Source organism: Rasamsonia byssochlamydoides (assembly GCF_041956645.1).
Source record: "Rasamsonia byssochlamydoides strain NRRL 3658 unplaced genomic scaffold VTN77scaffold_59, whole genome shotgun sequence".
NCBI classification, from domain to species: Eukaryota; Fungi; Ascomycota; class Eurotiomycetes; order Eurotiales; family Trichocomaceae; genus Rasamsonia; species Rasamsonia byssochlamydoides.
The window spans coordinates 27190-52962 of record NW_027192442.1 but is presented as its reverse complement, the minus strand read 5'-3'; the positions used below and the strand labels follow the sequence as shown (position 1 = coordinate 52962).

The 25773-nt window shown below is 48.3% G+C and overlaps 11 protein-coding genes across 11 annotated transcripts; 3 read left to right on the top strand and 8 right to left on the bottom strand.

Moving 5' to 3' along the window:
- Positions 1–294: 294 nt before the first annotated feature.
- On the bottom strand, positions 295–2307 carry VTN77DRAFT_7230 (uncharacterized protein; the record flags this gene model as incomplete). Its single annotated transcript, XM_069423597.1, has 1 exon — positions 295–2307. The coding sequence occupies one exon, from the start codon at positions 2305–2307 to the stop codon at positions 295–297; it is 2013 nt and encodes a 670-aa protein (XP_069275457.1).
- A 1167-nt stretch (positions 2308–3474) lies between these two features.
- VTN77DRAFT_7229 (uncharacterized protein) lies at positions 3475–4945 on the top strand (the record flags this gene model as incomplete). Its single annotated transcript, XM_069423595.1, has 2 exons — positions 3475–3545; positions 3613–4945. 2 exons carry the CDS (start codon positions 3475–3477, stop codon positions 4943–4945), a joined length of 1404 nt encoding a protein of 467 aa, XP_069275456.1.
- A 1545-nt stretch (positions 4946–6490) lies between these two features.
- VTN77DRAFT_7228 (uncharacterized protein) lies at positions 6491–8917 on the top strand (the record flags this gene model as incomplete). The annotated part of the gene is made up of 4 exons (XM_069423594.1): positions 6491–6515; positions 6608–7879; positions 7932–8440; positions 8516–8917. 4 exons carry the CDS (start codon positions 6491–6493, stop codon positions 8915–8917), a joined length of 2208 nt encoding a protein of 735 aa, XP_069275455.1.
- A 943-nt stretch (positions 8918–9860) lies between these two features.
- Positions 9861–10830, bottom strand: VTN77DRAFT_7227 (uncharacterized protein; the record flags this gene model as incomplete). Its single annotated transcript, XM_069423593.1, has 4 exons — positions 9861–10072; positions 10164–10522; positions 10587–10683; positions 10743–10830. The coding sequence occupies 4 exons, from the start codon at positions 10828–10830 to the stop codon at positions 9861–9863; spliced, it is 756 nt and encodes a 251-aa protein (XP_069275454.1).
- A 575-nt stretch (positions 10831–11405) lies between these two features.
- Positions 11406–13253, bottom strand: VTN77DRAFT_7226 (uncharacterized protein; the record flags this gene model as incomplete). Its single annotated transcript, XM_069423592.1, has 7 exons — positions 11406–11703; positions 11791–11966; positions 12102–12166; positions 12237–12474; positions 12526–12963; positions 13038–13068; positions 13228–13253. The coding sequence occupies 7 exons, from the start codon at positions 13251–13253 to the stop codon at positions 11406–11408; spliced, it is 1272 nt and encodes a 423-aa protein (XP_069275453.1).
- Positions 13254–14247: 994 nt separating this feature from the next.
- Positions 14248–15222, bottom strand: VTN77DRAFT_7225 (uncharacterized protein; the record flags this gene model as incomplete). Its single annotated transcript, XM_069423591.1, has 4 exons — positions 14248–14684; positions 14741–14833; positions 14897–15065; positions 15130–15222. The coding sequence occupies 4 exons, from the start codon at positions 15220–15222 to the stop codon at positions 14248–14250; spliced, it is 792 nt and encodes a 263-aa protein (XP_069275452.1).
- A 1815-nt stretch (positions 15223–17037) lies between these two features.
- VTN77DRAFT_7224 (uncharacterized protein) lies at positions 17038–17320 on the bottom strand (the record flags this gene model as incomplete). Its single annotated transcript, XM_069423590.1, has 2 exons — positions 17038–17095; positions 17172–17320. The coding sequence occupies 2 exons, from the start codon at positions 17318–17320 to the stop codon at positions 17038–17040; spliced, it is 207 nt and encodes a 68-aa protein (XP_069275451.1).
- Positions 17321–18033: 713 nt separating this feature from the next.
- VTN77DRAFT_7223 (uncharacterized protein) lies at positions 18034–18530 on the bottom strand (the record flags this gene model as incomplete). The annotated part of the gene is made up of 4 exons (XM_069423589.1): positions 18034–18161; positions 18219–18304; positions 18360–18394; positions 18450–18530. The coding sequence occupies 4 exons, from the start codon at positions 18528–18530 to the stop codon at positions 18034–18036; spliced, it is 330 nt and encodes a 109-aa protein (XP_069275450.1).
- A 513-nt stretch (positions 18531–19043) lies between these two features.
- On the bottom strand, positions 19044–19588 carry VTN77DRAFT_7222 (uncharacterized protein; the record flags this gene model as incomplete). Its single annotated transcript, XM_069423588.1, has 2 exons — positions 19044–19469; positions 19523–19588. The coding sequence occupies 2 exons, from the start codon at positions 19586–19588 to the stop codon at positions 19044–19046; spliced, it is 492 nt and encodes a 163-aa protein (XP_069275449.1).
- Positions 19589–21838: 2250 nt separating this feature from the next.
- Positions 21839–23307, bottom strand: VTN77DRAFT_7221 (uncharacterized protein; the record flags this gene model as incomplete). The annotated part of the gene is made up of 2 exons (XM_069423587.1): positions 21839–22255; positions 22312–23307. 2 exons carry the CDS (start codon positions 23305–23307, stop codon positions 21839–21841), a joined length of 1413 nt encoding a protein of 470 aa, XP_069275448.1.
- Positions 23308–24230: 923 nt separating this feature from the next.
- Positions 24231–25114, top strand: VTN77DRAFT_7220 (uncharacterized protein; the record flags this gene model as incomplete). Its single annotated transcript, XM_069423586.1, has 2 exons — positions 24231–24471; positions 24537–25114. 2 exons carry the CDS (start codon positions 24231–24233, stop codon positions 25112–25114), a joined length of 819 nt encoding a protein of 272 aa, XP_069275447.1.
- Between the last annotated feature and the right edge of the window lie 659 nt (positions 25115–25773).

Genomic DNA, 25773 nt, shown 5'->3' with positions numbered 1-25773 from the left:
CGGTTTTGGAGGGTCGTCCAGTATCTAATGTCCCTTTCAGACGGTCTGGGAAAGCATGCATTAATGCTGTCGGATAATGTTTCTACTCAAGACGTTATGAATGGTAGTAGATACGAGTTGACCTCATGGTCCACAAAAAAGAAGTTTTCTCCATGGACTTTTCCTTCCAAAATTCGGGCTGGAGATTTCCTGTTTCAAAAGTCATAGCATATATAGTACAGTGAAGCAGTATCCAAATGTATCTGAGATTGTTGAGATGCGACTCCCAATCGGAATCATCATTTATATCGTAGGTTAGTCTTCTGTCTCTTCGGCACTCTTCCTCTTCTGTCCCGCTCCCGGGCCCAGTCCCACTGCGTCCGGGGGGTTCGCAGCCTGACCTGCTGGCGGTACAAGCTTGTCTCCCTCAATGGTCCATCCTTGCCGTTTGAGAACCTTCCATTTCTCAGCAGCCTTGACTCTCACGAGGTCGCCCGTGGCTTTCGCGTCTTCCTTTGAGTCATGGCCCTTGTCACCCGCAGTTTGGATGTCTCGATCTAGATATGTCTTTGCTAGGTGCTTGAGACTGAATCGGACAGGAAGTCCCCTGGGATGCGGATATAAGAGAACGGTGTCAATGACAGTCGGGTGAATGATACGGCAGACATTGAGATCATTGTCGATCGCATGCCCGATTAAGGGGGTATCAGGTTGAAGCAATTGGAAGAGCAACGCCCGTGCTGCAGCGGGCGAGTCAACGACCTGCATTGGAGGGGTTTCTACTTTTCCATCCTCTGACGTCGTATCTGGAACCGGCGTGCCATAAGGTACAGCTTTCGCATAATGCTCCGGCCAAATGCCAGAGAACTTGGAATTGAGGTCCAGAACTTCGCCCATCGGCTTGACAAGGACATCAAGCAGCGTCTCGCCCTCAGGCCAGCTGAGTGCAGTCAGACGGATTAATTCCATACCGAGAGTCGTGTAAGCCATCTCGCAGTCAAAGGATACAGGTTTCTGCGGTCCTTTTCCTGGTTGAGCAGGTGTCTCCTCAAACTGAAGCACAGCGGCCAGCCGCTTCGCTTCTGAAATCTTGAAGACGTGATGCTCTGCCTTGGTGCATCCCGCAGAGGTCCCTACGGTCTCATTGCAACAAGGAAAGTACGCATCGCTGCGACCAGTGATGTGATCTGTCGGCCTCTTGGGAGGCCGTATGAGCTTGCCTGGATGGTAGGTGCAACGGCCTCCGGTGGCCAAGGTACCGTCTTCACGACGACCTGGGAAGACTTGAAAACGTCCTCCACACCGATCACACTTTTCCCAGCCCTGAGCTGCCTCAATGCCCTTCTTGGCAGATTCTATTTCTTCCTGGCTGGGTACCTTTGTGACATATCCGAATTCTTCTTTACCTTTCAGGTCTGTCACAAGCCTTGCTGCTATTGCAATCTCTTCCTTTGCAGTCAGACCTGTTATAAGCTTTTCGGGCTTCTGGGGTATCTGCTTCGGCTCGATCTTATAGTATCTCGCGTTGAGATGTGCAATGACCTCCTTCTCCCAGTCCTCCGTGGCCATCTTTTGGAGCTTGACAATCCTGAGCTTGATAACGTTGGAATATACTTTAGGGTTGTCCCTTGCTACCTTCTCTTCCTCGTCCAGGGCCATGATTATCAGCTCGTCGGCAGACAGGACCAGAGCTGATTTCGAGTTGTCTTTGAGCTGTTTCATCTTTTCATTCAACGCAGACATTGCAGCATGTAGCTTGGTCAAGATCGACGACCGCACTGAATGAGGCGCTGGCGCTTTGCTGAGCATGCGCGGGTTGAGTGACTCCTTTGGAGCCTGCCTTGGAGGCAGCTTAGCTTGATTAGAAGCATTCTTGGATGACTCGCTGGAAGTGCTGGGGACGGCTTTAGGAACTTTCTTCGTCTCTGTGCTTGGTTGCGTGCGCGCAGGAGGCGGGGAGACGTTTCTGGTGATTGACTGAAGATTGCGGATTTCTCGACTTGGTGTCTGCTCGCCTGAGACTCGGTCTCTCGAAGTCTCATCGTGGTTACTCTGCTCTCTTCCTTTTTCTTTGCTGATTGAACTGGATGGTGACTTAGTCTGCTCCGTTCCGCTATCATTGTCTACCGCGATCTTTCTCCTCTTTGCTTCGGACACTTCGCGAAGGGGGCCATCTCTACCAGCAGTAGAACGTGGGGTTTGCTTCGCAGTGGTCGATTCAGAGTGACCAAGACTCGTGTCTTGGTGAGAAAAGATGCAAGTCAGAAGAGTGCAGTTGCTACCTTGAGGGCATGGAATAGCCTTGAACAGGCCAAGTGGAGTGAACATGACGCTCAACTGGTCCAGCAGTGAGAGAAGGATGAGAGGTGATTATGAAATAAAAACGTAATAGTAAATGCCCAGGGCTTGAATGAAGGCATGCAGGACAGCCGTGGCGGCTGTATAGCGGAGAGGCGAATCTCTGATTTGTCTGTGCCCAAAGCTCCACTGGGTGGCAGCCTTCGGTGAAGATAGTCTATCCAAGCGCCCGTTCAAAAGGTCCACTGCAGAAATAAAATAACACTAATGAGGCTTTTGACGCGGCAAGCGAGGCAACCCAGCTTTGAAGTTTGAACACAACTTTTTGCTTGCTTTTGCATGTGTCATGTCCTCTAGAGAATGGTTCGCTCCGGTCACGGGCTGCCGTCCTTCACCCTTATCAGGTGGAACGACCCTTGGGTAGATAAGGGACCTGGGTAGCCACCTGGACAGGAGGGGAAAGTTAGGTTATTGGAAGCGCGTTGCACAAAGTCTGTGTGTTTCCTTTACGGGGTGATACGCACAAGACACCCTGCCCCTCTTGGAAGGTAAGGTTTAGGCTCCACGCCCACAATCGTTTGTGTTCTCAGGGTATAAAGAGGATCTTTGCCTCCCAAATTCTGTCCTCGCGGATTCTTCTTCCAACCTCTTTGGTCTCCCGAGCGATTTCTCAGGATTCCCGGAGCTGTGATTGGCTGACAACGAAGACCGGCATCCCGTTGACTCTTATCGCACTCTCCCGAGCCGGGCGGAAGGCTCAGAGTGTAGAAAAAAAGCCCTTTGATAGCTTAGTAGAAGGGCTCAAGATCGGGTTTAGAGAGCTGCACTGGAAGGGGAAGGAAAAAAAAAATCAAAGAACTCTTTTGCCTCTCCCGCTGTTTTCCTCTGTCTGGGTGTTCGAAGCTTCTTCGCCCTGTGGGGATTATTTTTTTTGCAGCGATTGCCGCGCCAAGAGACTTTTTTTTGACACGCGCCAAGACTCCCGTGATCGTCAGGGCGGCCGGTGCAAACAGGACAAACGCCTGATAAGATCCACGTAGACAAAGGCGCACGTGAACGCGGCACCTGATTGGACGATAACGTCGTATTCCTATTAGATATATCTGGAGACGGGCCCAGGGGCCCAGGCAACCATCCACCACGGCGCTCCCTTTCGCGTTCTCGAGCTTTAATAAAAGCTCGATCTTCTTCAAAATTATGGACACAGAGATCAGTCCCCCGGCTGATCGTCAGCCCCGGGCGGATCATCTTTGCGTCCTCGTTCATGGGTAAGTATTGTATTGTTCTTGCACCCGCTATCTAGTGCGGCTGACCATGCTGGTCTCTCCTCTCTAGCCTTTGGGGAAATCCAACGCATCTTGATTATGTGGCATCTGCACTCCGGGAGAGATACGGCGAGGATCGCCTGTACATCCTCGCGGCTCAGCGGAATGCGGGCAGTTTCACGTATGATGGAATCGAACTCGGTGGGGAGCGACTGGCGCACGAAATTGAGGAGACACTAGAAAAACTCGCCGCTAGAGGGTATCAAATGAAGAAGTTGAGCATGGTCGGCTATTCCTTGGGAGGGTTGGTGGCCAGATACGCTTTGGGTCTCCTCCATGCCAAGGGATGGTTGGACAAACTCGAGCCTGTCACGTTTACCACGTTTGCGTCCCCCCATGTCGGAGTGAGATCACCGATCAAGGGATTTCCAAACCACATTTGGAATGTGCTTGGTGCCCGTACGCTGTCCATGTCCGGGCGACAGCTGTTTATGATCGATAAATTTCGAGATACGGGAAAGCCGTTGCTAAGCGTGTTGGCGGATCCAGACAGCATCTTCATCCGAGCCTTAGCCAAGTTCAAGAACCGGTCCGTCTACGCAAACATTGTCAATGACCGATCAACAGTGTTCTACACCACGGGAATATCCAAAGTCGATCCTTTCGTGGACCCCGAGAATACCAATTTCAACTACGTTAAGGGATACGAACCCGTCGTCATTGATCCCGATGTTTACGTCGTGCCCCCCAAAGAGGTGGAAGACACGCCTTCTGCCTGGACGGTTGCTGGCCGTCGATTTCAAAAATTCCTGGCCAAGCTTCCTTACGCAATCTTCTTTTTCATCTTCGTCCCGATCGCCTCCATGCTTTTCCTTCTGAACTCGGTAGTCCAGAATTTCCTCAGTCGACAGAGGATCAGGCTCCATGAGGAAGGCAAGACGGGCGTACTCTTTAGCAGTTACAGGGTACCTCTGATCGTGCAAGATGTCCGCGGTGCTGTGGAAGATGTCTTCGAGAGTGTCAATGCGTCACAGGATCAGGAGTATCTCTCCGATCCCGGTGATGATAAGACGAAGCAGCAAAAACGACTGAGGAGGCAAGAAAAGTTGGCAGATGAAAGCACGCCTCTCCTTCAGCAGACGGAGACTCGGGAAGACCACGACGTAGAGAATGACCGTTCCAAAGCCGACTCTACGACATCAGAACTCCCCCTTCTTGCCCTGACGCCAGCCCAGTTTGCCATCATAGACTCCCTCAACGCAGTGGGGTTCCGCAAATACCCGGTGTATATCCACAAGCATCGGCACAGCCATGCAGCCATCATCGTGCGAATGCCCAAGAAGGGGTTCGAAGAGGGTAAGATTGTGATCAAACATTGGCTCGACCACGAGTTCCAGATCTAAACAGGAGGACCCCGTCCGTCGCCCAATGATAGCTGTAGAGTTATACTGTGTTGTATGTGTGGAGGAGACTGGTACAGCCGGTACAGCCCAATACGTACGCAGCCTGAACGTGCCCGGTAGAGAGGATTCTTTTCTTCCTCTCTAGACGTTCCCGACTGCTCTGTCCCCAATAACAGTCACGGAACCTCATTCGACACATTCGGGAGTGGACCTCACTACCATCGTCCAGCATACCTTAGGTGGATGGATCGAGACCGGCCCAACCTTACCGAATGCTATCTGCGACGTTCCAGACTAACATCAACACGACTCGTCTGGAAGCAGAACACTATCTAATTGCAGCGCTATTACTGCAGGTACTGGTTTTACTTACAGCTGTACCTGTTAGTAGACTCTTCGAACTCTTTGAGCTTTTTGTCTTGGATTAAAATACCCAAACAAGTAATAAAAAGTTGAAACAGTTCATTTTTTTTTCACACTTCAGCTCATTTGTCTGATCATTTTCGTGCGTTGTTGTCCTATACTGTAGATAGTAGTAGTATTCGACGCCTGCCATTGTACAGTATGTATAGTACTGTACTTTGCACTCCGTACGGTGTACTACTGTAGGTACAGTACCTATGGGAAGTCCCTCATACTGGAAGTCATGTGATGCCTCATCCAATTTATTTAGCGACCCCGTGATTTTGCCCGATGATCCGATCAGGGGAGGTCGTTGAGAATCCAGGCCCTACGGCTGGAGTCTTTTAGACTGGAGACTAAATGGCAAGGCTGAAGTTTGAACGATGGTGATAGTCACAGGAAGATGAGAATCTAGGCCCCTAGGGACCACCCCAGAATCTACAGAGTACTCCGTAGGGAGATTTTCGTTCCAGACTTTCCAGCCATTAATTTCAGACCACCTGTTTTGTCCACTCATGGGTACGGAGTAATACTCTGCACATACATACAGTAGTGATTTGCTTTCTTTGCTTGCAGACGGCTGACACAACTACCTTATATAGTCGTGCACCAAATTGAACACATTATTGCACATTGTTTTGCGACTCTGGCACAAGGCAATTCTTCTCGGCGTGGCACGTGACTGCGGCCATATCTAATCTAATCGCTAGCCCCAATCGCTGACGTCCTACCAAAAGTGTTTCGACCGATGTTCGCTGATGGAGGCCATGAGATCGAGCATTGGTTCAACCCCAACATTGGAGTCAGTGACTCACCGTGATGGCAGATCCCGGTACATCTTCCACGAATAGTTCTCGGGGTAAAAGCCTTCCAATGACTACATAACTTCATTTTTTCTTCAACGAGCTAATGTGACTTGCGAGTAGGCCAGAATCGATCGCAGACCACAGTTCGCATGGCTGGCAACCAGCCATGTGCTACAGGGTCTCTGACGAGGGAGCAGCTTCCACAGGAGACGAGGAAATCTCGAGCATGCGATTCCTGCAGACGCATGAAAGTGCGTTGCGTCCCCTATGTCGCTGATCCGGACGGTCGTTGCAGGCGGTGCGCCAAAGCAGGAAGAAATTGTCTGTTCAGGAATCCATGGAGAAGGAGGACAAAAGAAAAGGTTGGTTTTTCCGTGCAGTCCTTCGAGGCTGCCACCTCGAAACCGCAGGTCAAGCAGATCGCCAAGCCGAATGATAATAAATCCCTAGACAGATACGGTCCATCATGTTGGCACTGATAGCGTAACCGAAGAGAATACTCCCTCCCTAAGAATAAGCGAACCACTCTCAGGGAGTGCCGTCGACCACCAAGGCGACCCAATGGGTGGTGGCCTTCAAGGACGGCCCTCACGGCGGCCCTCACGGATCAGGGCTTCTGTGCGCAACCGTCGACGTCTCAGTGGTGACGCTGAGGACGCTCGAGGCGATATATCGGAATATGTCCTCTCTCAGTTGCGGGCGGACGACAAGAATATGCCGGATTCACGTGGCGACCGGCTGAGCTTCCTTCACCCATATCAAATGCCAGGAGCCGGCTACCCGGGCTCACAAGAGCGCGCACACGTGTCGACCCGTGCACGCCTCAGATCGGTAGATGTTGATCGCTTTCGCAGGTTGCATGACCATGCAGACGTCATTGACCGCGGCATTATTTCGGAAGAGTTGGCGTACAGGATTTTCGATCACTACCTGAGTGAGATGGTGCCGCACATGCCAGCAGTTGTATTTGCTCCTGGTACAACCGCTGCTCAGATCCGGAAAGAGCGGCCTACGCTTTTCCTGTCTATCCTAAGCGTAGGCGCCGGTCATGTGCATCACGATATCCAGCGGACCCTGACAGAAGAGGTCATGCGAATATATGCGGATCGGATTATCTGTTCAGGAGAGAAGACGCTGGAGCTTGTTCAAGCGCTTCTAGTATCGACGATTTGGTACTCACCTCCGGAACGCTCTGAGGAGCTGAAATTTTTTGAATTAACCCACCTGGCTGCTTTGATAGCTATCGACATGGGTCTAGGGTCAAAGGCGAGAGCGTCAGAAGCCAAGCGGATCACCGTGGGGCGATGGAGGGATAGTTGCCGAAAACATCCCGCAGTTCCCCATCCTGCGAGTATCGAGGACTTGGTTGGGGTGCTATGTGATTTGTGGAAAGTATGTTTACTCGCAGCCTTTGAGTCGCGACTCTATCTAACTCCCATGAGTGCTGCCATGGGTCTCAGGTACCCGCCTTTGATCCGGTGGGGTCCGTTCATGGCTGAGTGCCTGGAGCAATTAGAGAGTTCAACCGAGTCATATCCTTCCGATAAACTTCTGTGTCAGTTTGTACGAAATCAACGCCTGATCGAAGAGATCGGTCAGCTGCTTGCAGTAGATGACCCTTTCTCGGTGGTGATGGTATCTGACCCCAAGGTACAATATGCATTGAGGGCATTTGAACACGAACTTGAACGCTGGAGTTCACAGATACCGGACGAGACCAGAACAGGTATGTCTGTGAATGCTGACGCAACGAAATTCATCCTGCTGATGTTTTGCAGAGACTCTTGAATTATCCAGACATGTTGCTAATCTATACATGCATGAATTCGCCACCTGCTCTTATCCCGACCAAGATGCCACAGCGTCAATCCAGACTGCCACCAACGCTAGCCTCACACCTCAAGAGAGAGAGACAGTGGTGCCTGTCGCACATATCGATGCGTTTTCCATCTGTCTGGACTCTATTGAGAAAATATTCACAACGTTTCGTTCCCTTGAAGTTGCAACAATTCGCTGCCTGCCGATAGTCCATTATGTCCGTCTCATCTACGCTTTCACTGTTCTTATCAATATGTATTTCTTGGTGGCCTCTTCGAGTAACAAGCTGAGTGAACTCTTCACGGAAGATGAAATTAGAGTTGAATATCATTTGGCCAGCTTGCAGGAGCTTTTCGCTCAAGTCGCCGAAAACGACAAGTCAAGACGAGCAGTCAAATTGCTCAGGGCGCTAGTGATGCTTGAGTCATGGTTTCACAAGCAGAAAAGAAGCTTTCACGGAAGTTCAAGTGTAAGCAGAGTGGTCAGCCCTATTACTTCTTCATCCAGCTTGTTGTCATGCCAGCCAGCTTATTGGGTTTTCCAGGCAGGAGAAACCCCTCGTCCATTTCAGCCCCAGTCACAACGTCAGGAACAACCTGAGCGGAGGCAGGCAGCGTCGCTTCATTCACCCTCTGAAGGCGATGCGCGTGACTGTGAACAGCAGCTGGTTGACAATGCTACCAGCTCTTCCAGTAGCGAGACTCAACAACCCAACATCCCTCGATTTCCTCGATCTCGTCAAGATCTGCGGCCCAATGATGATGTTCAAGGAACCGATGACGCAGACATGATAGAGAACTATGCTGATGTGGCAACACCAGGGATGGACCATTTTGGTTTATTATATCCTGACCAATTACCGTCTCAGCAGGAAATTGAGGCATATTTCAGAGATGATGGTTTCTTCGGTCTTACAGAAGGGCTATCGAGGGTCTTTGACGATTGAGTGTAGTGCAGAGTAATCCTTGCATGAACCTTATATCATCTTAGAGGATGGTCTTTCTTTCCGCTTAGAAGTCGTTCTTCGACTCAGACAAAGGGTTTCATCCGAGTTTCCCGTTATCGTCAACTCTTTAATTCGCTTCCTTCAAGTTGTTCCCGACCATACCTAAACACCCCAAACAAGTCGATGCCATCTAAAAATTGTCGGAAGAATGGTCTGCCATGGAATTTCACTACGCTTGTGAGTCTGCCACAGACATCGAACCCGCTGCTCGATTTGGAGTCTCTTAAACAAAAGAAAGAGACAATCAAAGTCATCTGCCCTAGTATGTACATGTATCTCAAGGAGGCATTCTCACTATGTATGCAGGAAGGTCAATACATATCGTACGGAAGCTACATATTGAAAAGGAACATTGCTTTAGAGGTTAGTGTAGGAAGGAAGGAAGAGGCATCTTCTTAGCCAAAAATCCGTGCACCTCCCAGGTGTAGTGCATGTAGTGCATGTAATATACTAGTCGGCAATACTCGGGTTCAATGCCACAGAGTTATATCACTCAACAATAGTAAATATTAGTAGTGCATTCTATAAAGAATTGTGGGCTCTATATGTCCCACTGAGGTAAGCTAGACAGCACTATCATCCTGTTTACATCCATTCCCTAGGAATCCTCTAGCAAATGACTTATATTTGGCTATAAATATGGATTTCCCGGTAGCTCAACTCCGACCCGACCGACCACCGGTCACCGACTGCCGACCCAGCCAGCCAACGACCGGTCCGACTGCTCATGGTTTCGTAATGCGTTCGTTTCTCTATACCAAGATATTTCTTTCTCGGCCTCTTAACAGATTTTCCTATGTAGTCACGAATGTACTAATGTATCGTTCTATAAGCTATCAATCAGCCTACTTATGATCTGCATCCAGTCAACCGAGCCATTCATTCACAGCTTAATGAATTCGTCGAACCAGCGAACTGCCTGCAGAAATGCCTGTTCTTTGGCGAACCTTTGCTCCGAGGCACTAAGATCGCAGCGAACCGCAAAACCATGCTCGGTCCCTGAGAAGAGGGTGATCTGATACGGAATAGTATCTTTCTGAGCGAGGATCGCCTCGCTCTCGTGGCGTTTCGAAGCAGGGAAAATAAAGTCCTTTTCTGGACCATAATCAATCAGCATCCTTCCACGTCAAAAACACGCCCGTTGGGAACTCAGATAGGTAGAATGGGGGAGGGTGTCATGTCATACCCGCTGCTGCAATACTCAGAGGCCCCTCGATTCCTCCGAGTTCATCTGGTTCCACCGAACTGGGATGTGCTATAAAGCCGGCATCGATGAAACCTTCTTTCAGGAACCGACAGACGTATTTGCCCCCAAAACAGTATCCAACGGCTCCGATATGTTTGCTACCCGGTAGTGGGCCACCACCGCGTAGCTCCTTGATCACGGCTTCAACAATCGGGTCGACCTCGGCAATCGTATGTCTCTGCAGCCATTTGAAGACATCGAAGGAGGAGACATCTTCGTAGTTGAGCGGTACCGCGTCTCCGTTAAAGAGATCCGGCATGACAGTAAAGTAGCCATTGGCGGCAAATTGATCAGCGATGCTAGGCAGGTTGTTAGCTCGTTTTTTTTTTGTTTCTTCTTGTTCAAGTCGACTCAGTTTCTGACAGTTGGGCATTGATGAATTCATGACCCATTACATCCGTGAGGATCAGAACGGCGTTCTCGGTGTTTCTGTCTTTTGGATAAGAGAAATACGTTGAGACTAGCAGTTTGGTCATTAGTTAGTTCGATATTTCGAGCGCTAGTATGGCAGCAGCTTACTATTGCCAATCTTCCCAATCTCGCCGACGGCTTTGCCTTCATGCCGAACGCCGACGGTGCAACATTGAGCTGCTGGGTGGGATGTCATCTTCACAGTAATAACCGGCGGAGACAAATGATCAGATGGACAAATAATGATCAGAATGGACGTTAGGTCCTGGTTGAAAGGACAGCAACAGGCAATCATAAAACCGACGGCATCAGCGCCTTTAAATCATCTTCAGGAGGAGTCTATTTCTCGGATTTAAGTATCAAGGGGCCGATAACTCCTGTCCAAGAATACACGCTCGGAATCTCGGCGTTGCAATACATGTACCTCGGCGTGATGAGACCGACCTTCAAAGAGAAATGAAGGACCAATCTATCTGCCCTAGTATTTGGGGGTGGGGGAAGGCAGGAGGCCTGAACGAACAGACATGCACCAGGGACAGGTCTCCTCCTATTGACCAGACCATCTGTAGCTACCTTGGTGGTCAGGAGTAGGGGCATGACCCGTGTAGTCTGATATTACTGTACTTGAAAGATATACAGACCAGCCTACGTTGTCACAGCACGCGGACACAGGGCTATTTCAATACAGAGTGGAGAAGAATTGCGAAACGAGTGTGGGAGCTCAGGATATCTGGCTCGAAAAGACCTAACTAAGATAAAATGAAGCATTTCTCAAGATTGGATTTCTTCCAACCACTTCGGATCAAGGTTCTCCACGCTCAAATAAGGGCACAAGTCCGCTCCGGGGGTCTTCTCCTGTCGAACGTGTCCTGGACCCATAAATCCCCACATGTTGTTCTTGTTACCGTACTCGATGTTGTAGTCCTCCCATCGGGGATTCGACAGCATTTCCATGTAATGTAAACTGCTCCCGGGATAGACGGCATACATCTTGCCGGTCTCGTTGTTCTTATACCAGCTCCGGCAGTCGTCTGAGAAGGATGTTCCTCGGAGAACATCCTGGCAGTGCCTGGCAAATGCGTCGGTGACATCCTGCTTGGGTGCCAGTGATTTGATGTTCTCTCGCTATAGTTTCTCAATCATCTTCACTGCGTACTTGCTGTTCGCGTCAAAGACGCCGAATGGTGCCCCATTTTGCACCGGGCTTGGTGGTCCGGTAAAGGCGACGAAGTTGGGCATGTCAGGGACCGTCAGACCGAAATAGGCCACCGGCTCGGTGTGCCACTTCTCCGCGAGAGAGACTCCGTTTCTGCCGATGATCGGGAAGCGAGGCTTGAACGAGGTGTCGAATCCAGTCGCACACACGATCGTGTCGACTTCGCGATGTATCCCGTCCCCACCCACGACCCCAGAAGGAGTAATCGCCACAACAGGCGTGAAATGAACGTCCACGTTTGCTTCTTAGACCGCTTTCATGTACGGATCGCCCGGCGTGATCCGTCTACAGCCGAAAGTCCGATTTGGAGTGAAACCTATGTATCCCACGGTAAGAAAACTGAGACGGTATCGAAGCGTGGATACATAGATATGTAAGCACCGCACCTTTGAGCAACCGTTCATCTTTGATGAATTTCGCCATCCTCTCCTTTGGTCTCTCCTCCGCCATTTTCTGGGCCTTACTTCCGTATAGGAAAAGGTCCCAGGCAGTGTTCAATTGACTCTCCAAGGACTTCGCGTGCTCCACCAGTTTCGCGGGGTCCTCTCGGAACATCCGTTTCTCCTCTTCTGTGTACACGTAGTCTTGAGAAAGGCCTTCAATAACAGGAGCAAACCATACTCCCTAACGTTGCAGTTAGAAAGGGAAACCTGTTTCCATAGGCCATCAACTTACTGTTCTGACAAACACGTCCATATGCTTGACATACGGCTGCATCGAAGGTACGATCTGGATCGAAGATGCGCCGGAGCCGATGACCGCGACTCTCTGGTTGCTCCATTGTTCTTCCCAATAATCCTCCGGCCATCTGGCCGTATGGATCAGTCGGCCCTGGAAGGAATCGAGGCCATTCACGTCGGGCCGTTTCCAGGTACTCAAGGTGCCTGTGGCATAGAGAAGAAGATGGCAATGATCTTCGAACTCGGTGTACCCGCCATCATCCGGAAAGGATTGGCGTAATTTCACCAGCCACTTGCCCTGTTCTTCCTGCCAGTAAGCCCCAATGACTTCGACGTTGAAACGCATGTACTTCCGCAAGTTGAATACTTTGCAGACACGGTCAAGATACTTCCATATATCTTCAGCTCTGGACAGAAAGCGCGGCCAATCCGGCTAGGTATAGGTATTGTGTTAGCTTTTCTTCCACAAGGTGAAAGGGGGATAAGAGGTGACAGGGGGTTTCTTACGTTGAGAGCAAAGTGACAGGAATATGAATGGCTAGGAACGTCACAGGCAACAACCGGGGTATCGGTTCATGAGCCAAGTTCCTCCAATATCCGGGTGCTTTTTGTAGACCGTATGTTCCACGTTTTCACAGCGCTTCTGGATATTGTATGCATTGAGGATGCCGGATACCCCAGCGCCTATTGTAATAACCTTGATTCTTCTGTTCGCCGGGTCATTGAGGATGACGTCTGGAACGTTAGGCCGCTCTGGTCGGCGACGGTCAAAAAGTGAAGGATCCATAACCGGTGTATTGGGCGACAACTGTTGACTGAAGGTAGATTGAACTCATCCTGAAGGTCGACGCGGATTTATATATCCTGCCCCCTAAAGGGATGATGTCAAACTCGGACCTCTGGCCAGCCGTTCTGTTACGTTACACCTTCCACTGATACTGGATACAAATGGATCCAACCCGATATCCACCCGTGTCGTTCACACTGGAACGAGACACGAATACGGACTTGCAGATCTTCACTTTGTATTACTGGTTCTACCGATCGTCTTTGGAGACTACACTTCGCAAGCTGTGGAAGACCATCGGCCTTCCAACGGTGTTAAGAGCCTCTTTGTCACCGCTGCAGATCTTCTCCTGGTTAACCCCAACCACCCTAACTAAGTTGGGGCTTTTCGGCCCATCAGTCTGGAATTAACGGATCCTCGCACGATTCTGCAGTCCGAATCCCGAGGTACATAGTACTTACCGAGAATTGTACAGATAGTGGAAGAATCGACGATTCACTGTTTGGAAATTGAAACTGCTGAGGCAGTCAGTAGACGTCGTCGGTGATCGGCAATCGCATCGGTGGTCGGTGGTCGGTGACACTCCGCCAACCGACTGACCTAATCTCCGACGGGAGCTTCCTAATTCGGCGACATAAAACCCTAAAATGACAACAAAATCAAATACAGATGCGCGGAAATTGAGGGTGTTTTATATTCTAGACTTGGCAAAGTCAAACCGTCCACAAGACGAATCGAGTAACAGCAAGTAAATTGGGAGCTACCTAGGTATATGGTGAAATGATGATACTTTACTAGTCAATGCTTTCAATGGTTAACATATCGTGCAAGTCGTCACTTGATAGGAATCACGGCCACGAAGTATTTTTTTTCTTTTTTTTTTCTGCAACTAGATCTAATCATCGGTCGAAACAGGGTCTACACAGCCAGCTAGCGCATGGAAACATGCAGTGGCTGAGGAACACCAGATGTGTCACAAGACGCAAACTTCCAATAACCAGCATTCCACCAAGAGAAGATATGGCGAATTGCCCACTTGACCGCAGCGGGAGCAGGAGGCCAATCCTTCCATAAACCGTCCTCATATGTGACGTCATGATTGAGAAAGAAGAAGGGGAGTGCACCCGTCCTCAACATCCTGCTCAAGGTCTGCTGGCCTTCTTGTTCCCATAGTTGACGCAGTTTGACACATTGCCCGTATTTGGAGAGCTCAAGAAGCGTGACAATCTCCTCCTCCAGATGGTCTTGGAGCTCTTGACCGAAGGAATCGATGATGGAACAGAGTCTTTCACCGGAGAAGACCTCCTCATTTCCTGTCAAGCTGAGGAGATATTCCTTGTAGGCCTCGACGCCCGATAGGAAAGCCCCTTCGAATTGCGCATTAGCCGACGGCCTATAAAAACTGAAATGCTGACTGACGTACGATGCTGCTCTCTATTGACATCCATGATTCCTTTCTCACCGACTGCTTCCTCGATCCATGGAAACAGGTTGTTTTCCTCTCCGTGATGGTGAGCTGAGACTCGACTCCCGTCAGACAGATTCGCAATTCGCAAATGACTTAGAAAGAAAGCCTTACCTTGAAGTACTTCATACCAACAGTGACAGTAACCAATGAAGTCCCTAAAATCCGACGATTTGACGTGTGGCGCTTGGAGATAGATTGTATTCAGTCCTCGTATGATGGAATTATGCACGATAGCCATTTCACTGGCCACTTCGACGCAATCATCGGTATACACCGAAGTCTGCACACTTTCATTAACCTAAACTGTCCCCTAACCAAATCACCATTGTATCCCATCTCATCACCTGGTCGTTTTGGTATTTGCATTTCGGAGTCTGGACAAGTCGGAATGGCCCTTCTGTCCAAGCGAGGCTGCTGGGCCGGGCTGGAGAAGCCATGACGAGGCAGTTTGAGCGGACGACAGTTAGAATGTAAAGACAGAACAATTGACTGTGGTATGGGTGTAACAATCCATAGGATGTTGAGCTTTTTTTTTTTGGTTCTATTTTGACTGTTCTCGTCGGACATCGGGACGTATTTGCGTCTTCTGTCATAAACTGCCGACACCGATCACCGACCCGACCACGGACCGACCACCGACTACGATAGTCATACCGACCGCTAACTACCGACTTGAGAGTACATAACTTCCGACAACTAACCACTGAAATTGAATTCAACGACTGTTCCATTCTATTACAAAATCCATGTCTATCCGTTTTGATCACTTATCCTCTAGGTCCTGACAAGTTCCCATGAGGCCCTCCTCCACTCGAGAGATTATTGGAATGTGGCGAGAATGCACTTAGCGAAGTTGATGCAGTTCTATTATTGCAGAGTCCTGAACTGAGACAGCTAAGCAGAAAGATATGAAAACGAAATTAAAAAAAAACGTGTGTGTGTGTAACAAAATGGAAGAGGGAAGAGAGAGGAACATAAGAGAATAGCGAAGAGCATTATGTAACAGAAATAGAAATATACATTTCTCAAGTCTATTTTTTTTTCAATCTTTCTGCATAATCTGCAATTTCAGCCCCTGACCGAAGAAAGGTCTTCGAGTACATTCAAAAAAGAAAATGGACGTTTCACGTACGTCGGCAACTCTTGGGCTGGTGGAAAATAGTGTCAGAGTGGAACTTCCGACAAAGTAGATGCTCAGCCATGACGGAATAAGAACAAAAAAAGCCTTTGTTTGATGACCCAGCAGAAACTTTGATAAATTTGCTCAATATATTTCTGTGGTTTCGATGTGGGTATAATCAGTCAGATTTGTAATCTGTTCAGCATTGAGGCGGAATTTCCGAAATAGTAGGCCAACCAACGCGGTGACTGAGAATGAAACTTCCTACTTTGGTCCAAAGTATATATATATATATCCGATGATGGAAGAAGTATCATGCTGTTGATCTGGGACCAGGCAATTAGAACCATCCAATCATATTCATGGAACAACTTCTGGTAATCTTAGGGATCACTGGAAACCAGGTGAATGAACTTTTCATGCCTCTAAGCACAAGAATCAGCATAAAACTGTCATACTTGACGTACTATATAGAGTATTCATTATAGATATATCAGTATATTCACAGTACTCTGCGTCACCTATGATATCCAAAAAGCAGCCAATACAGCCACCTCAGCCTTCATTTCTTAGTTGGAATCAAGCTCTGGGAGAAGGAAAAGACAGCGCCAGGGTTGATTACACACCCAATGTCTTGATTCAGTTCCAGGACCAGACCAGGTTTCTTTCTTTTTGGGAGGGATTGGAATCCTACCTATAGGTTACGGGGCTTTTGAATAAAGAGGACCGTTTCTTTATTCAATGTGGATACATGGACGGCAGATGTTGACCGGTGTGGTGAGAAAGTTGGTTCAAGACATTCTTTGTTCGTAGTTTCTGTCGATGCCGACATATTTCATATGTCGGTGTCTCGGGAGCTCGTTGTTTTCTGCATTGATTTAACTGTTGTAACAGCGCTTGCTCATTTGGATACCTCGTCCCTGGCATAGTACGGGTTGAAAAACCCTCTGCATAACGTGTATACTAATAGTCTGCTAAATTGGGTAGGAATACTAACTAACTAACTCAGTTCAATCTATTGGGATGATGGAAAAACTCGCAAATTGCAAATTGCCTGAAAGATGAACGAATGCTAACTAAGAACGAGAGATGCCAGTCCAAGACATGCTGATGCAGTTCCTTGCAGTGCGATTTACTCAGTTGACTCAGTTGACTGGGTTAACTCAGGCTTCCGACCATACACAACATAACTGACTATCAGTTAGTTAGATCTCAAGCAGGTAAAGTTATATATAGGGAGACTCCTGATCAGAGGAAGCAACTTACAAGTCAAACAGTCCATGGATCTTAGGATTTTTGACATCGTTCAGAGCTTCTGCTGCAAGAACCTCAACTTCCTCAGGTTTCCATGACTCAAATCTTGTCAACACAGCCATAGCAGCTGCCCTAAAGCCTGCTGTGGCCTGCAGTAGCATCCAAGTTCCAACTTTCTTCTGCAACTTAAGTCAGCAATAGTTATATCTAGGAAACTGGCTTCACATAAATAATATGGATCTTTGGGCCAGGCTCCCATTGGCACATAATACTTCTTCACATGGACATCCACAAACCCTGCTTCACGGAACCATTCTTCGAGGTATGGACCTGGTCTTGTAGGATATCCTGCTTTTTCAAAAGCATTGATAAATTCCACATAATACCTCTCAAGTGCTGTGCCCTTAAGAGATCCATCCTCAGACCTCACCTGTACATCCCAATCCTGAAATTCTACCCAGCCACCAGGCTTCTTCGTACAGCTAATAATCAGGTTAGTATAGCCTCATCTAAAGCTAAATAGATAAGCAGCCTTACTTGAAACACTGCTTTAACAACTTTCTGAAATCCTTGATAGAGTAACAAAGATAACGAGCATGGATAAAGTCAAATGGATTATTCTCATATGTCCATTCAGATTCAATGTCATCGACAATGAATCTCAAGTTTGGCGGAACCCTATAATCTATTAATATCCATTATGCAGAGGGGAGTGCTTACTAACATAGATGGTTGAGTAGGACTCAGATCGTTACCAATAACCTCAGCAGAAGGGTACTCATCAGCTGCAATATATGAGTTTCCAGAAAATATATGCATCTCATCAAATAGCTTACCAAAGTCAATTGCCCAAACCCCGGTCCCAGTAGCAATGTCAATGACTCGCTGTGGCGATGGTCCCAATAGGTGTAAGAAATAGTTTCCTCCCCATGATTGTTAGCATCGTCTCATGCATCATATCTAAGCGATCAGCCTCATCCTCATCATTGGGGAGGAGGTAACCTTGAAGTTTGTTAGTTAGACAGTATTCTTTTAGTCTTTCAAGAATGGAATACTTACTGCCATCGCGGTAAGCATGGTAACGCCTGCCATTCTCATGGCGGTAATTCACCACTGAAGAGGTTAAAGACGCGCTGTAGGTTGAGCTGGTATATCTACTTAGTTGTATGACTACAATAAGGGTAGAAGTCTGTCACTCACATCTCATTTCCATAAGTAGAATTGTTATCAGGAGCCTAAGATCCCATTAGAAACCACCATTGTTATGGAATATATCGGACTTTTACAAACCTGAAGATCCTGAACATGATGATTGTCTTGTCCAGTAGGCTCGATCTTGTTCATTTTGTGCTGCAGGTTCGTTCTGTTCATTTTGCGCTGCAGGCTCACTCTGTTCTGTGGATTCTGCCATTGTCAAGTATTGGCAATGTGCAAGATACAGTATGAAGAAAAGCTTTCTGACAGCGCAGAGTCAGTAGGGCAATGAAAGTCAATTAGGCAAATGCACAAATGCAATTGTGGGATTTTAAGAAAGAGCGCGCAGTGGTTGCAGTACTCCTCTTTATGAGCAAAGTGCCTGCCTTCAAGTCTTAGGTGGGCACAATCAGCTTCCTGTAGACAAGTTGTTCAATGACAGCAACGGCCGTGATAAATGCAGTTAAACTGCGTTAGTGTCAGAAAAGGTCAAGGGTATTTATATGCACATAACCGAAAATGGAAACAAGCTTAAAAACGGGCGTACTTCCGACTGGTCAAGGAACATCTGACGTTGAAAGACAAATTTTTAAAATTATGTCACTAAGGCATGACTGAGCCAGGGTATGAACTTTTTGGGTGGCTTCTCCGATGTCAGCAGGAAGAGAGTACTCCGTACAGAGTACTAAGCTAAGAATTGTTGTCATGGCATGGAAAATTCTCTGACATCCGATAGGTACGTACTGTAGGTCCTTTGGTGGATATGGAAAATAGCCGGATAATGACAGGCCCCAAAGTTTCATTAAAAGATTGTACAGGATCTGATCCGAGTTTAGTTCCTGGTGCCTTCTCTGTCGCTTTTTTCGGGCGTCCTTCTTGATTGACGCTTGTATGATGTTCATCCTTGCCGGCGTATGGGCTCGGGGTCACACGTTTCACTCGTCTGATCCATATTTTTGAGCTGTTTGCCGTGTCTGTCACGATTTTTCTGGCCGGGGATGCTTCTATCTGCATAGGCGGGCTGAGGAAGTGCCGTCGAATCTGTGGAGAGAGATCGAGATGGTTCCTTACTCTGTGTCTCTGCTCGACCCTTACTGTTGCAGCGACATGCGTCTGCTGGAAGAGAAAACATTATTGCATGTCTGCCGTCTGGGGCTGTCCCGACTCACCCTGGGAATTATCACGCGAAGGCCTATTGTCTTCTTTGGAATTATCTTCTTTGGAAACCAACTCATCTGTAGCCACTGCAGTCACGTGGCTCATAGACAATTGAGGGACTGAAAGGCTGCCTCGCCGCTCTGGACACCCATTGTCCTGTAGACTGAGGAACAGCGTGTCTGGGCTTGGTAGTGACTCTATTCAGACAGTGCTATTTCCATCGTAGGAGACATCCTCCGCAACATGATTCGCCGCATCGTCTATTCTCTGGGTAACGTAGGGAATGCACTTGGCTCTGCAGCGCGCGCGATCCTCATTAACGTTTTCCCGAAGAGATGGATCAATGCAATCAATCGCATCAGAGGAAATAGAGCTTATTGGCGTGTCCGCGACTCCCTCTCCTTCAGTGACAACATCCTCGATCGCGCTGCCAGAGGTGGAAATTGGTGATGTTGGTGCCATATACCCTGAAACTCTTGGACATCCAATGTAGGAGCCAGGCGTGAAGCGGTAGAAAAGGGAAGACCCTGCCGCCTCTCCCTGTCACTGACTCCTTCTAGGATAGCAGTCGTCAGGTGGAGCGGTATTATGGACGGTTCGGGATGTGGTGTTGCCTTTGGGAAGGTCTCATAGACAAATTTATATGTAGCGGGCGCCTTTTCCTGATCAACCCGACGCTTGATGTTGGTTTTGTGAGACCGAGTATTAGCAGCACACTCTTCTGAGAGCAAGGCAAAAGGCACGCAGTGGATGTCGCATAGATGGTAAAGCAAGTCCATTCTGGAATCGAACATACTCTTGCAGCGACAATCGGGACAAGGAATCGCCTTATAATCACTGCTGTCGTCAGTGTACCTCGCCAGGTATTCACGGATGCACCTGTCTAAATGGATTTTCCATAGCTGCTAATTTTCCCAGTGACGCATGCATTCTGAAGCCAACTTGTCGCTAAAAAGACAGACCGGGCAGTATCCGGGGGAAGCGAGAGTGTGACGAAAGTTGAGAGGATTGCATTGAATGGGAAGCAAGTCGGGGCACCACGATGGAGTTTGCAGTGCTGCTCCCACTGATCACTCCCAGTGATCCATTCATCGCATATGAAGCACAGCTCTGCAAAACCATATTACTTCCTTAGACAGCTTTCGTAACATTGATACATGTGGGACCACCTGTTTGCTGGCTTATACTGTAACACGGCTCTTGTCGTCAGTATCGGGAATCTTCTCAGGATAAACGCAAATAGTTCCATCTTCCCGTTGTTACCTTAACTGTCGAAAGCATCAGTGAGAAGAATGAAAAACAACAAACATACCTTTCCATCTTTCTCGCACAGCTATTCACTGGACAACGCCCTTCCTTAGGCACCAGGCTAGGGCAGTATGCCACCTTGGGAGCTCCCTTACAAGGCTGGATCATGTCCTGAAGGACACTGCGGCCAATCTCACTTCAGAGAGGCACATCAAGGAAAAGATTTGTTGCTAGACGGTCTCGCGGCAGATCCAGCCGGCGAATTCGGTCAAAATGCATAGACTTCGAACTGGCATCCTTCGAGTCAGGTCTTGGCTTCCGAGCTCGGTTTGTTTGCCATTCCTTCAGCTCTGCCCTCAGTTAATTGATCAAATTTTAATTAATTGCACGATAACTAAACCCTGTTAAGACAATTGAATCAGCTGGGATAGGGCTGCGCCGTGCTCCGTACACTACTGTATTGCTGTTCTCGTTGGGTCCCCACGTGTTGGTTCCTGGGGATCTCTCCCTACCCAGACTCGTCGCGAGTTCATTCATTCGCTGGAAACGCCATGGGAGTCAGGACCCTTGTCGATGATCATTTCCTGTTCCTACTCCAGACAGAATACCTGGTATTTATTGCTCCACATCATACGAAGTTTCGTGTCTAATCGTTGCGAGTGGGTCGATTGCTTTCATCTTTCCGATTTACTCCAAGGTAAGTAATTACTACATGACAGTCGAAAAATAATTGACAGGAAAAATGAATGAGGATTCTGACTGCTAATAACAGGTGGTCACACGTAAGCAGCGGCATACTTCACTGTACCTGGCGGATGTTGCTGCAGACAAGATGATCGAAAAGTCAAATCTAGGATAGAGAAAGAAAAAAAAACGATCTAAATAGTGAAATATAAAACTATCTAGAATATACATGATGGCAGAATATTGAGGAGTCAGCTCGCATTGCACCAGATCCTAGGATGTCAAGTTATCTGAGATCATCGATTGTACATACAGTAATATACACAATACTCATATCCTCCATTATCATTCAGCAAGTCATCAAAAAAAAATTTACAACTCCAAGCAACGCAAACTCAATTAAACCCAGACCATTGTGGAGAATGGCAAGCATTCTCTGCCTGATCGCGGACGATTTTCGCCATATTCCATCCCGATTGATATCTCGTCCCTTCTGGGCCGGGCAAGCGCCTCTCGCCCAACCGATACGAGAACGAAAATGCGCATGTTTGCTGCGAAGAAGAAGATACGTGGACGTACTGAAAGCATCGAGGATGCTCGTCACACGCTTTCGCGCATTGTTCGAACGACTGGTGGGCCTCCTTTTGCACGGGGGTCATCTCGTCAGGCGGCAGTTGACGATCCCCATGGACAACTTCCGGCGATCGGAAGAATAGATCCTCGGAAAAGTTGTACCAGTCGTCTTCTCGCGAGGAGGATGGCAGGTCCCGGCCCATGAAGTACTCGTACATATCTGCTATGAGGAGAGGTTTCTACTATCCATCAGTTTCTGAGTTGAAGGTACACTTCAGGAGAGGGAATGACCAACTGTAAGATCCGTTCGCTGCTGCTCAAATCGCCAGATGGAATCCACATCGACTGGAGTGACATGGTGCATCGTAATCAGGGGCTGGCACCAGTACCTCTCCCCAAGGTACCGTCCAGGCCCGAAGCGAAGCGTATTTTGCTTCTCTCCCTGAAGCATGGGCTTGTAGAGCCCTAGAGAAATCCCTTTCTCTTGGAGGGCTTTCATGAGTGTGTAATCGCCGTATATCTCATTCTGGACGATCCTGTCGTATCGCGCGGTGATATCTGGGTCCTCATCGAGGACTCGCGACATGGTCTCCCGAGACAGAATGATCCCACTACCTCCGTGGGCGAACGCCTCGTTGTTGAAGTATGTCTGCGAACCGAGATACAGTGGCTCCGACGGATCCAGTCGTTCCAACCACAGCATCAGGTTGGTCCACATGAGGTACGTATCATCCTCCACAAAGGCATACCAATCATGGTGTGGTCGCATCGTCCACGTCTTCTTGAGCATGTGGATGAATTTGAATCGGTCCAATTTCCACGCCGCGTCGCGGCTGGTTTCACAGAGGGTCCGCACATCTTGGCCAGATTTCTGATAGTCTTGCAATGTGCGGTAATAGTCAAACTCGGGACCGTTCTTGATGTCTTCGGTCACATTATCCAACACATCGTAGACTCGATAGGGCCCCAGGGTTTGTGCCAGGTCCGAGAAGATGAGGGGGTCCCTGGCACACCGCAGTGCGGTGAGGAGTTGGATGGGCAGCTTATCATAGATCACATTGGCACCCGTCTTGACGATAATGAGCGTGTTGGCTGCATGGGGAAATGCATCGCATCGACGGTCACCGTCTGATTGGGATGCGGGCGACGGCTGGTCTGGCAGTGGTGGAAGCTTCACACGCCGGCTCCCAGTCAGGTTCAGAAACAAAACGCAAAGAAAAATAAGGAAGAAAGCGAGAGCGGTACTCAGTAGGATGCGAGAGACAGTGGGTAAACGACTACGGTGTTGCATAATTACGAGTGTCACCTCCAGATCGCAATATCCGCCTCCATGGGGTGAAAATCGGATAATATACTCCGTAGGAATCCATGCAGTAGAGCGCTTCCTTCGTTTAGCTTATTATTCACCTCAGAGATAAAGAATAAATCATAAATAACACCCCTCCATCTGGTAATTGGTCCGGCTACGGCGGCACCGGCATAATAATCCAGGCGCTTAGCAGGCGCTGGTTGTTTGCGGCGCAGCCTGTCGAAGCCCGCTACTAATGAGACTTCTAAAGGACTACTCCGTAATGCCCCTGTCTCTATGGAGTCAGATCCCGGGAATAAGGCGCCCATCCCTCTATGAATTGATTGACAAACTTGGATATAAGGCTCTCAAATACCTGGTCATCGCTCCCTCATGTTTGAAAGTGCTGACGCATGACCACTAGGCTTCCACTCTACTTAGAGTGTATCGGATTGATGTCTCTTCAGAGGAAACAAGAATATTGTGTAGCGTCCCAGCTTCCTATCAAGGTCTGTTGCATTTGTCCATGGCTATCGCACGAGGCTGTGGACTGGAGTTTGCGCTAAAGCATCCATGTCGATACTAAAGTACGGAATACTGAAGCACGGATATTGGCGAGAGAGTCTTATCAAGGCACTGACTGCAGCACTTAACACCCAATCTACTCCGTATATTGGTGTTGCATCTATATTTAGCATAGAAACTCTAGAGTTATTGCTGAATAATCGTTCTCAAACTTACAATCGCGAGTCATGCAATATGGCAACCAACAGGGCTCGTTTCGTTTTCGGTGGGGACCCCATTAAAGCAAGTATCTTTCCTCATGTTCTATTCAGAAGGCTGTGGGTGTTCGTCTTTGGTTGTGTTGCTTTTCTCCCCTATGCCTTCCGTTCTTTCGTTCTGATTCCAGCATCTGACACATCATCATGGTTCACTGCCGTTGGAGAGGTCTCCTGCTGTCATCAATCTGGTCTTTGCTGTGGACGGCGAGCGAGCAGGCTGCCTTTCAGTTCGTCAATCCTCCGGCGCAAGACGCCATCACGGACAATCCGGTGTATACTGTCGGATCGTACTTGAATATTCAATGGGTCTCGAGTGAGGATGATTTTCTTGCGATGAGAATGGTCCACCAGCTCTCGACGGTGGATGAATACATCTATGTTTTTGGTGAGTTGCTCTACATTTTATACCCACTGATCTGAGTTATTCTCACTAATACATGTTTCCTCTAGAAAATGTATCCGGTCTGTCGGCGTTCTCATGGCAAATTCAACTTGGAACTATGAACCTCTCGATCACACCGGAGTTCTTCCTTGATATCTTCATCCAGGGGCAAACAACTCCCTCCGCATGGAGCCATAATTTCAATCTCACTGAAAGTGCGAGCACCTCGACGAGCACAACCCCTACGACTACCTCCTCTTCCTCCACCACGTCGACAACACTTCCCGCGACAACGACTTCAAGTGGCTCCGATTTCGCCACTTCTTCTTCTTCCTCTCCACCGGTGATCCAGAACGACGGCTTGAGCACAGGAGCCAAAGTCGGCATTGGCGTCGGCGTTGGAGTGACCGTCACCATCATCGCAAGTCTCGCGGCAGGGCTATTCTTCATCGCCCGATATCGGAAACGAAAGAACACCGTCGAGACCTCTCAAAACCCCGTGAACAACACGAGGTACTACCCTGTAACACCACCGCCTTACAAACCACCACCGCAGGTATCGCAAGGACCTCCCCAGGATTCAATACCCGAATTACCCGGGGAAGATCCGACGCCGCATGAGATGCCGCATGATTCCCGGTTGTAAGAGTAAACAGACTCCTTAGGAATTCTTCTCTATTGATTATATTTATGCTGTTTGGTCATTTCTCATAATGATATCATGTATTTGTACCGTACATACATACATGCACACGACTCTCCGGATGCTGGTCTAATGAGTGATCAACGACAATTTTTGGGTATTATATTATATCACGTGCCGCACAAAGCGTCGACGTACGCAATTTGAATGATCATGAAAGACTAAATTGATTTACGGGTTAACATCAAGAAGGAGAAGATGAGGAAAGATCGCAAATAGATGCTAGGTCTTCCCCCCCCCAACCAAATCGACGGCTTTCCACCACCTGCTTTCTTAACCGTAGAAAACGCTCTATGTAATTAAATGCGGCAGTTTTTTTTTCTTCATATAATTTTATAAATACATAGAAATTGATGTTTGTGCTATGAGCCTACGGTAGTCTACTTCTTTCGATGCTATGCTGCGAAGGAATTAGGTAGGCAGGTAGGTAGATAGATAGAAAAGAAGTCTGAAAACAATCACAAACTGTACTCTTTTCAAGCCAGTGCGTTTACAGAAACGAAGGAAGCTTGGTATCCATTTGCGGCAGAGAACAAGCCCCCGGCTGTGTGTGTGCACTTACTTAGCAAGGATAGATAGATGGATAGATAGATCAATCTATT